Here is a 12,548-nt window from a genome sequence, read left to right on the forward strand (position 1 = left end):
GCAACAACCAGATGAAGTGACCCAAGTCACATATCAAACTGTCCAAAACGTCACTTGCAGCGTGACCCGAGCGCTACTGACGTGACGTCATTAAATGCCTAAATTATAAATTGTACTGACTTCATACATGACTAGTAGCAGTGACTCTGATAGCTGCACAAAGTATAGTGGGTATGAATACTTTTATTATTTAAACCATTTATTCTGTAGTTTCTAATATGCCCTCTGGGCATATCGAGATATTAAATATGACATCCGTCTTGCCCAACTATGGAGTTCTACATGGCTCCATATTTGTCTGTGATACGGAGATGATTGATGTCACAGTATCGCATCATAGCGTAGAACTGGCTTATATGAATATATATAAATATCTATAATACACAATAGCATTCCTCAGACTTTCTGATAGACCTGTCAAGATGGCGAGTAACCATGCCGAAGAGATGCAGGTCGACGGAGTAGCCAGCGTCATGGCCTCGGGGGTCGCTGGGAGCGTGTCCGTGGCCCTGCACCCCCTCGTCATCCTCAACATATCGGACCACTGGATACGCGTCCGCTCACAAGAGGGAGGGCGCCCCGTGCAGGTGATCGGAGCGCTCATCGGGAAGCAGGAGGGCAGAAACGTCGAGGTGATGAACTCCTTCGAGCTGCTCGCCCAGGCCGAGGACGACCGGCTGACCATCGACAAGGCGTACTACTTCACCAAGGAGGAACAGTTCAAGCAGGTCTTCAAAGAAATGGAGTTCCTGGGCTGGTACACCACCGGGGGCCCGCCCGGACAGGCGGACATCCACGTTCACAAGCAGGTGTCCGAGATCATCGAGAGCCCTCTCCTCCTCAAGCTCAACCCGACGATCAAGCAGGCGGATCTCCCCGTCAACATATACGAGTCCGTGATCGACATCATCAACGGCGAGGCCACCATGCTGTTCGCCGAGCTCACCTACACCCTCGCCACGGAGGAGGCCGAGAGGATCGGCGTCGACCACGTGGCCCGCGCGGCCCCCGGCACGGCGGAGAACTCCACGGTGGCCGAGCACCTCCTGGCCCAGCACAGCGCCATCAAGATGCTCCACAGCCGCGTGCAGATCATCCTGGAGTACGTCAAGGCGGTGCAAGCGGAAGAGGTGCCGTTCAATCACGAGATCATGCGAGAGGCCAATGCCCTGTGCCACAGGCTGCCCGTCCTCAGCACTCAGAACTTCAAGACCGATTTCTATGACCAGTGCAACGACGTAGGGCTCATGGCCTATCTGGGCTATGTCACCAAGACCTGCAACAGCGCCAACCAGATGCTCACCAAGTTCAACGTCCTGTATGAAAACCGAAATACAGGATTTGGTCAACGGTCCAGGATTAGAGGAATACAATTCTAAAGAATCTGGAATGAGAGAACAGTGGTTCTCAAACACCGCTGCCCCCCCCAAAACTAAATTGATAGGGGCGCGGGCACGGACTTCCATCTGAAAGGAAGTCTCAAGGAGAGTTTTTTTGACAAGGTCTCTGCCCGAAAACAAATGGCCTTGTGTGTTAGCGGACGGTGGATGCCACAAATGTAATCAAAGTCCAAAGCAAAACGTATACTTCATTAAGTATAAGCTAGCTGTAAGTTGGATTTCTATTTTTTTTTTTCTGTTACAAGTCTGCCAGCATGTAATAATTAATGACAGAATGACACTTTTCTGATTATTAATTGTACTGGTGGAGGAGTTTGTAAGTCTTTTCTGCCTGTGATTTCCCAATAAAAGATTGAATGATTTGACAAAAAAAGAAAAAGAAAGATGCAGAAAAACCTTGCATGTAACACCATCTGTCGGGAGGAAACCGTGTACAAAATAGTTACTTTTCAGGATTTAAATTAAAAAATAGCATAAGTAGCAGATCTCCAAGCTCAAAACGTGGTGTGAATGCTTTTGTGTTATGCTGATCAAGTAGGGCATTAATGTACGACAAAACAAAAAGAAAGAATATGGGGATAAGTGGTTTCTGTCCGACAGCATTAACATGCTACAGCAGTCAGCCAACAATGATTGGTGCTGTTGCTTGTGTGTCTGGCTAATCAGGTGGGCTGTCAATACGGCTGTCATTCACAATGCGCAGCTGCTAGACAGATAGTCTTGTGTTGTGAATGTGACACAGAAAATATGTGCGTGCGTGCGCGTGCACATGTGTGCGTGCGCGTGCTGTGTGTGCGTGCGCGTGCTGTGTGTCAGTGACGTGTGCATTTTAGTATTTGACGTCTCAAAAGTTGCTAAAAGTTCAAAATAAATGTAGCTAAAGTTGTTGCTATATGTACTTAAAAACAAGAAGTTCCCAGAGTAATTATTTGAAAAGTTGGAATCACTACTGACACTCAACCAAAAGCTGCCGTATGGACAAAGCCAGTACCATCCAAGACTGTTTGCGTATATATATCTGAGATGCTTCTTGGAGGGTGTGAAAAGGTGCGTGAAAGGTGTTTTTATTTATTTTACTAACACATTTTGAATCATGCTGATGAACGTTTAAGTTAGCGATAAATAAACAAACAACCAGGAAGTAAACGCATAATAAACTAGAACTGCACTCTGTCGAGTGCATACTTGAGCGTTGCACACAAGTAGGCCATAAATGGTCTACTAGTGCGCAAGCAGAGCGCGCAAGTACTGCCGACCGCTACAAACCTTCAAATCTCAGCCTCTGTAAAACATTGAAATTAAATACATACCGGTAAGTGGAGAGAGGCAGGGGGGCAGAGAGACAGGGCAAGAGCATACGCATAAAAAACCCAGCCGACAGTATAGTACTTTTCAACGTACAACTTACATAATACATACATACGTTACCCGTTAGCTAACCAATATTGAAACATATCGTAATTGTTTTACAGAGAGACGTACTGAAAACCTATGATAGAGTCATGGAGAGGTTTTACTGGCCAGCGCAAAACACGCTATTGAAGGGTTTTGTTGCCCAGAGTGCCAACCCACCTCCCCGCGCCCAGCCCAGTGCGACCCATTGATTCAGTTCCCTATAATTGAAGTGCCATTTTCACGTATAGCGATGGACATAGTGGGGCCGCTGCCCAAGTCAGCGCGAGGGCACAAGTATATACTGGTGATTGTCGATTATGCCATCCGGGGTATAACTGGCTTTGTGGCCAGCACAAGTTCACAGGCTGAACTTAAGCCTCGCCCACAGCTGTTGTTGTATGATAATGGCAGAGGGGTTAGGGGAGGGGTCAGGGTTATGATGTCACTACAGTGGTATATTTTGACTGGGGAAGAAACCAAAGATTCACAGGGAAGACATTGGAATATTCGAGGCACAACTGGGGTCTATTAGAGTAATGTTAACGCCATAGACACATACAAAAAACAGGGACTATACAGTGCATAGAATGGCTGGTGGAAATGTAGCAGGATGCAGGACAGTAGAGGCAACTGCACTGACTGTTGGGAATGTCTATTCTCATTTCAATCCTTCACTCTCTTTTCATTACATTATTGTCATCTGTTGTATCAAATAAATCTAAAGACATTTAGTTGTAATTCTTCATTCTATCACTGAGGATATCGCTCTTTTTTTCCGTCAGGCCCATGACACATTTGCTCTAATTTGAGTTCCCAGACGTTTTTACAAACGCATTACAAACGGAATTTGCTCTTACTGAAAGAAAGGGCTTCTCAGCATTCTTTTGGTCTGTGTCAAAGTGCAGATTTTTTTTTATTTTCATTCCTGAATTTCAGTACAAAATGTACCAAAAGTAAATGAATAGAATTAAGTGCATTAGCCATCCACAGTGAATTCCGGATGCCTGCTATAGTTTTCATGCTTAGGCTGAGCCAAGATGGTTTGCAGCAGATTTATTGTTCTGTTTTGCTTTTAAAATGTCTATTCACAGCTTATTGGTAGCTACTGTAGATCAGAGGTTACTCCCCGTTTAAAAACAAGACGTTCTACTGTATTATGCTGGACTTACAGTAATGGATTTGGTCTCTTGTTACAGTACATTTTTACTTGCTTACAAACAAAATATAATGTTCCCACACAAAAGGCAGTATACTGTGTGTCCATGTTACTTCAAACAATGTGTCAAATAAATCACCACAAAACTGCTTAAACATGAAGTGCAACATTCCTGCAAGCAGAGCACAGATTCTTCTGACCAGTCTTTTATGTCCTTTGTTCCCCGTCTTTAAGCAATTTAATGTTTTGGGCAACAGATGCACACAGTTCCCACTACGCCACACTGCAAACAGATGCACACAGTTCCCACTACGCCACACTGCAAACAGATGCACACAGTTCCCACTACACCACACTGCAAACAGATGCACACAGTTCCCACTACGCCACACTGCAAACAGATGCACACAGTTCCCACTACACCACACTGCAAACAGATGCACACAGTTCCCACTACGCCACACTGCAAACAGATGCACACAGTTCCCACTACGCCACACTGCAAACAGATGCACACAGTTCCCACTACGCCACACTGCAAACAGATGCACACAGTTCCCACTACGCCACACTGCAAACAGATGCACACAGTTCCCACTACGCCACACTGCAAACAGATGCACACAGTTCCCACTACACCACACTGCAAACAGATGCACACAGTTCCCACTACGCCACACTGCAAACAGATGCACACAGTTCCCACTACGCCACACTGCAAAGTGTAGTGGTGTAGTACTGGGAACAAGTACTACTGTACACCACACTAGCCCATTCTGACCTGAGATCAGATTCATACGAGGTTTCCGCCGGACACACACTGGTCTGATTAACCCATTCTGACCTGAGATCAGATTCTAAAAATGTCAGTCGTTCTTCGATTTTTCAAAAAATAGCAGACCTACAAGCTCGTATCGCGCCACTCGGTGGCGCGATATGAGCTTGTAGATCTGCTATTTTTAAATAGCTAAAGCATAACATGATGCTGACACCAAAATGGGTGCCCGGTCAGAATGGGCTAGTAAGTACTACATTAGTAAGGGTACTGAAAATGGACTTGGTCTTGCACTGAACTTTGGACTTTGCACTGTTACATTGCACCAGCACTATTGCACTTTGGGTTATTGTACAGTATCGTTATTTATTTGTATGCCAGTGGTGAAGCTCTAAACTGAATTTCGTTGTTTCATGCAAGCAATGACAATAAAGATCTATCCATCTATCTATCTAGTAAGTAAGTGATAAAGACAAAATATACAATCATGTACCCGTTGTACCCCCTTTACTGCGTGCAGTTCATTTGAAAACTTTTTAAATGGTACATTCTGCATAATGAGTAGGCCTACTTTTAATTTTGGTACTTTAAGTACCGGTATATTTTGATGCCAATACTTTTGTACTTTTACTCAAGTCAATTTTGAATTATGGACTTGTACTGTAATATATTTCTACATTGTGGTATTGATACTTTCACTTGAGTAAAACATCTGAATACTTTTTACAGCACTGATTTAAGTTGCACAAACAATTTGTTCACCGGTGTCACCACATTGCATATCGCAATGCCCCATGGGAAATGATTACAGCCACCCAGATCACATGGAGCAATGCCCCACGTGAAATGATTACAGCCACCCAGATCACATGGAGCAATGCCCCCCATGAAATGATTACAGCCACCCAGATCACATGGAGCAATGCCCCATGAAATGATTACAACCACCCAGATCACATGGAGCAATGCCCCATGAAATGATTACAACCACCCAGATCACATGGAGCAATGCCCCATGAAATGATTACAGCCACCCAGATCACATGGAGCAATGCCCCCCATGAAATGATTACAACCACCCAGATCACATGGAGCAATGCCCCATGAAATGATTACAACCACCCAGATCACATGGAGCAATGCCCCATGAAATGATTACAACCACCCAGATCACATGGAGCAATGCCCCATGAAATGATTACAGCCACCCAGATCACATGGAGCAATGCCCCATGAAATGATTACAGCCACCCAGATCACATGGAGCAATGCCCCATGAAATGATTACAGCCACCCAGATCACATATCGCAATGCCCCATGAAATGATTACAGCCACCCAGATCACATGGAGCAATGCCCCACGTGAAATGATTACAGCCACCCAGATCACATGGAGCAATGCCCCACGTGAAATGATTACAGCCACCCAGATCACATGGAGCAATGCCCCATGTGAAATGATTACAGCCACCCAGATCACATGGAGCAATGCCCCATGTGAAATGATTACAGCCACCCAGATCACATGGAGCAATGCCCCATGAAATGATTACAGCCACCCAGATCACATGGAGCAATGCCCCATGAAATGATTACAGCCACCCAGATCACATGGAGCAATGCCCCATGTGAAATGATTACAGCCACCCAGATCACATGGAGCAATGCCCCATGTGAAATGATTACAGCCACCCAGATCACATGGAGCAATGCCCCATGTGAAATGATTACAGCCACCCAGATCACATGGAGCAATGCCCCATGTGAAATGATTACAGCCACCCAGATCACATGGAGCAATGCCCCATGAAATGATTACAGCCACCCAGATCACATGGATTTTCACTTGGGGAAGTGGGTATGTGTTTACACCAAGCACCCTCCTTCCCCTCCCCAATGACACTTTCTCATGTTCACAAGTCCAGACTCAGCTGTTCAAGAGCACACATGCCGATTTGGGTTTCGGAAGGGATTTCCCCCTTTCAAGAGATATCAGTGTGAAAGTACAGTATGCCTGTCACCATTGTAAAACGACACCATACATTCCCGATATAGAATTTCATTGCTTTAGTGCAGAAACCTCCTATGTCCATATTCCAACGAATTACTATACAGAGTCGCACAAATTGCCGATCTATAAGCTCACAACGTGCCGCGATGCAACCCGGTGCGAGATTGTAGATCTGCTATTTAAAAAAAAAAAAAGTTTGAAGTGGAATTGGAATTGGTGCGTTATGTGCATGGGTTTATTGAACCAGTAAATTAAACTACAACGGATCCATTGGAACAACATTGCCATTTACTGGACAGGTTTCTGCCCAACAAGATGTTTGCTTTAAGAGCTCGCATTGGTGGAATCGGTAGGCGGGGGAATGTGGGGCAACCATAAAGCACAGTAAAATACAAAAAGACAAGCACAACCCGAACATATAAACTTAAAGCACATCACATACACGATATCCCTGAACTGGTACACAGTCACATTTGGAATGCACAAATAAACTCTAAAAGTGCAACAATTGTAAAGGTCGCAGCTGAAATAGCACTCCTGATTTCACTGTGTAGCATTCAAATACCCTCATTTATTCTCCTGATCTCACTGCACTAATACAACATGCTTTATCTTTAGTCTCTCCTACACAGTAGCCTATACACAATACTCACAAAGCTGCAGCAATGACATGTACCACGCCATTGTGTTCTGGCTGGGAATAAGTGGAATGCAGCTACTGTAGGTGCTTAGCTTGTGTGGGATTGCAATTATCAAAGCATTATCCCAGTGAAGAATAGCATGGCTTCAATGGAGCGGTTGCCAGCACAAGTAGGTCGTTGCAAACTTGCAGAGCGGAGAGGGCCTTTTTTTCCAGACGAATACCAGTACACTCGCCTCGAAACACAGTCGCCACGCCACGTACAGCCGGTGGAAATGCTCAGCCTGGTATTCCTAAACGTAAATGTATTCCTCAGTAAATTATGCCTAAATGGTTAAACCTAACCTTAACCTCAGTAAAACTATGCCTATAAACTTATTTCTAACCTTATTCTCAGTAAAACAAATACAAGAATACATGAACCTCCCCAAAGTCCCCATCGTGTGGTTGGTGTGAGGTCAGTGGGAAAAAATGAGGGCGAGCGTGTTTTTAGGCGAGCATTCTGGTCACCTTTCAGACAGGGAGCGACCATAGACTGTAAAAGAAATATGGACAAAGCGTTCCCCGGGTCTGATATGGACGTAAGATGAAGCCTGTCAGTCCATGAATTGTAAATCGCCATCTTTCTGGATCCGTTTGGGCCCAGCTGGCCATTGGCTGGCCCAGACAACTTCCTCCCTTCTTCTTCGTTGGTTTTTATTTTGACTCGAGCGGGGGGGGGGTGGATCCCGATCATAGACTGTAACGGTAGCCACGCCCCTCAGAACATACTCAACTTTATGGTAATTATTTTAATAAATGGGACCATAATTTTCCAAAAAGAATATTATGACATGAGAAATGAGACTTTAAACTAGTGACTGGAAGCAGAAAGTATTCATGACCATGTTTATTAAGGTAATACAGTCTATAGGTGAAGTTGGGCCCAAATACATGGACCTCTATGGAGGGTTTTTTTGGGCCCAATGACAGCGCCACAACAGGCCATTATATGAACTTTCAGGATGTCAGAATTTCCTACTGGCTTCAGACACTATTGGCTTCACTGCCCCCCTTGGGAGCGACTGACACGGCTAGGAATTCATTGTCAATGAGAGGCGTGCATTTATTTGACACACAGAGAAGTTGAGGGGCGATTACGCAAGCGTATTATCACAGGCGCGCCACGGCACCGTGAAATTGTCACGCGTGCTCATTTTGCAACTAGACCTGGATTGTGGTGGGCTAGGGGCCCCTCGCAGACATGGAGCCTATCGCTGATTCAGGCCACAATAATGCCTGCGCCACTCGCTCCCTGTCTGAAAGGACCTTAAAGAAGGGCAAATACTGTATACATCATTACATAGTTGAACAAAGCAATAACTGCCTCTAACAAGTTTGCTTTGCGACCACACCACTGTCATTTTCCTTACTGCCTGATTTTGGTCCGCTCATAAGTCCTAATTCCGGGTTAGATTGGCTATTTCTGGTGTCTGACACCCACCAACACAACTAAATATTACTCACAATAATCTTTATTTGTCGCATCACAGGTTTAAAGCGGGTGGGTGGAATCCATCTTTGTGCCAGCTCTATCATTTGTGTTGTTTCCATGAAAATAAATGAACTAATAGGGCAGGGAGACCTCTAAAAATCTAAGATATCTACATACTGTATACACATGGCAAAATCCAGCTGGTAACAATACACTATGTGCATGTATTTTGGTGTATAAGGTACGTGGACAAAAAGGTTCAAGGCACTTCAGGTCCACATACTGTAGCGTGTACTCTAGCATGTACTGTACACTATACAGTACATGAGATCAGATGGGTGCGAGAGATTATCAGCGCATTGTACATGCTATAAAATACATAGAGTCTCAACGCAACTCAGGCAAGTTACGGGTGAGCTCTGGCACTGATTTACACGCATGGCCACGCACAAATGTACGCTCGCACGCACACGCACGCACATCCACCTCCACCTTAATACAGCAGATCAATGATGCTCCATGTGTAGCACACTCATTCATAATGGAGATATAGACATTAACCCATGTGACCCATATGTGCGCACCACACTCACACTCACACACACACACACACACACACACACACACACACACACACACACACACACACACACACACACACACACACACACACACACACACACACACACACACACACACACACACACACACACACACACACACACACACACACACACACACACACACACACACACACACACACACACACACACACACACACACAGTGAATGGTCTCACATTGTTCATTCTTGTGAGGACACCTGGTCTTAAGATACTACTACTTAAGCTGCATCAAAAAAGAAAAAAGAAAAAAGCTAAAATACAATAAGAAGAAAAGTCTTGCGGGCAGGCAACAGTAAGGAGATAAAAAGGAGATTAAAAGATCAATCTATAAAGTCTGGAAATGTGTGTGTATTCATTGCATAGCATGTGTCCCCAACAGTCTAACCTGAGAGAAACAAAAGACAGAGATAAATAGGAAAGAGAGAGAGAGGGGGGGGGGGGGAGATGCGACGACGGCACCGTAAGATGGCACCCTGGGGAACGATGGGAGAGCGTAAAGACCACCACTAATCCATCTCCTGGACATGAGAGAAGAGACCGTCCGCTGCATGCCAAACAGAGAGAAGTCTACCTGCTAAAACTGGGCCTGGGCGCTGGCAGGACTCAGAGTCACAGTATACACAGTAAAGAACTCCAGCACGTATACATACAGTGAACGTTTCAGAGAGACGGAGGGATATAGAGATAGTTCTGTCGTTGTTTGGCTTTAACCGTATACCGATATAACACCATAAAAGTCAAAGCCAGCAGGCCTGTAAAAACAATAACAGCCAGCTATCCAGAGAAGCGTACAATGAAAGTCATCATTAAACGAATAACCAACGGATTCCGTCTTTTCTTAGCTGCATCGTAATGGGGCCTTTCACGACACTAAGCAATATATTATGACTACTGACCTTTTGTCCTTGGTGGTGGTCGTTGAGCAAGTCTATTTACACTGACTGACTTTGAGCAGCAAAAAGGACATTTGGAATGTCCAAAGGTTGAACTCCAAAAAGGTTTATTCCACATCTCCAGAAGTTCCAGGCCTGAAAACATGAAATAAAGTGACTTTAATATAACTCAAAATACAAGGCAGCAACAACAACAAAACCAGGCATAAAAAAACGCCCTCCCAGAGTCCCAATCTTCCACCACAGTCTTCCGCAAATCTTCAGACTCCATCTTAGCTCATGGCACTTGCCGTAGTACTTGCCTTAGCCTCGACCTCCTACAGGCGTATGCATAGGCTCAACTTATGTAACACTTTATGTAAGACAAAGCACTATAGTGTATATGTATAGTTTCCTTGGATAGATATTCCACTTACTATTTTTATGTTTTGAATGATGCATTAGTTTTTTGTTCTTGCCTTCTGTAAATCGCTCTGGATTAAGACCATCTGCTAAATGCTTAAATTGTAATTGTAAATTGCTGTTAGCCTCCAATCAACTGCACCTTGCCCTCTCTAGGCCAGGTTTGCTCCTTCCAAAGGCACATTGACTATAGGACATGGCACATACATAAAGCTATACGTTGCTGTCAGGAGGAAACCACCTAACTCCATTTTTGATTTGTTTTTAAATCAGTGCTATTGAACACCCTTTACATCTGTGTGTTGTTTTTGAAAATATTGAACCAATGAAAAGTAAAAAAAAAAAAACACTCCCTTGATGTCTCTTACTAGCCTCAAGTCATACTGAACTCCCTTCACCTGCAGCAATCCTGCTTTTATAGAGGTGGGGCAAACCATCCTCTAATCAGTAAGTGGTAATGAATTAACTCACCACACGGCCTACGAGTAGGCCTAGTCTGCCACATTACTATACCTTAAGGAATATTAAATCTACAAACACTCAACTATAATATTTCACAGATTTACAGAGCCTAACATAAACAAAACCAAAACACGTACCCCTCCTCCTCTACAGTACTTGGCATCCTCCAATCTAGAGGAGTGCCAGCACTGCAGAGGAGAGACAGCTTGAACTAGTGACCAACATATAATTCAATTACTTCACACAGTGACATTTAATCAACATTTTAATAATGTCAGATGTCCACTGTAAAGAAAACATGCAACACAACACAACTCTATATAACCCACACTTCCCAGCCGGCTTGATGGTGATTGCTATTGGAAGCAGCAGTGTAGTGTGTGTGCATTTACAGTATAGTTCCTCATTACTGTGTCTCCAGTGGACCCTCAAACTGTCTGCTAAACTTTAGCAACTAAAGCAACTATAACTCCACCAGCTCTTGGCCCTCTCATGGAAGTAATTGACAATATAGGAAAGTCACAATACCAACTTTGAGGAGGCAGTATAAAGTCAAAATAAAAGTTTTTTTTTTTTTTTTTGCGGCTTACGCCTTTTATTGATTTTTTTTGAAGGGACAGACAGTAGGCTGACAGGAAACGGGAGAGAGATGGGGGGATGACATGCAGTAAGGGCCGTGTCGGGTCCGGGAGTCGAACCCGCGGCACACTGCGACTGGATTACCAGTCCGGTGCCCAGACCGTTACGCTACGGCCTGGGCCAATAAAAGGTTTTCTTAATTTCCTGAAATATGTATATCTTTCATTTCCTGAAAAAATAACTTGGGAGTTAGGTGGTTTCTTTCCGACAGCAGAGACATATACAGTAGGCTAGGTCTACTACGTAGATCAGCGCCTACAATAACTAAATCTATAAGATATCCTACTATAGTATGAATGCACAAAATATCTGTCTGGCCATGTGTCCATTTGTGTCTGTGCATCTGTAGTTCATGTACTGTAAACACGAGAAACGTCTGACCGACCAAATTCAAAGGTCTGACAGTCAGTAAGAATATGTTTTTTCCCCCCATTACCCATTACAAGCAGAAATTGTATGAGAATGGGGGTGTAAATGGAGAAACAAAAACATATGATTATTTGTCGCTTCACTGCATCATTGGAGCGCTGATGAAAGTTAACGACAGCCCAACGTCTGTTTTTGCTCGTCACACGGCGACACATGCCAGCCATGGCGTCAGTTTGTAGCTTGCATGCATGCCGATGGCTTCCGTTGAAAATGCCTTGCGGCCTGTATTATTTTGAACTTGTGTGAA

The 12,548-nt window shown here is 44.3% G+C and overlaps 1 protein-coding gene across 1 annotated transcript; it reads left to right on the plus strand.

The window, feature by feature from the left end:
* Window positions 1-422: 422 nt before the first annotated feature.
* Window positions 423-1,379, plus strand: LOC310871338 (COP9 signalosome complex subunit 6-like; the record flags this gene model as incomplete). Its single annotated transcript, XM_083782824.1, has 1 exon — window positions 423-1,379. The coding sequence occupies one exon, from the start codon at window positions 423-425 to the stop codon at window positions 1,377-1,379; it is 957 nt and encodes a 318-aa protein (XP_083638950.1).
* Between the last annotated feature and the right edge of the window lie 11,169 nt (window positions 1,380-12,548).

This window comes from Protomyctophum parallelum, assembly GCF_964188405.1.
Source record: "Protomyctophum parallelum genome assembly, chromosome: 14".
Classification (NCBI taxonomy): domain Eukaryota; kingdom Metazoa; phylum Chordata; class Actinopteri; order Myctophiformes; family Myctophidae; genus Protomyctophum; species Protomyctophum parallelum.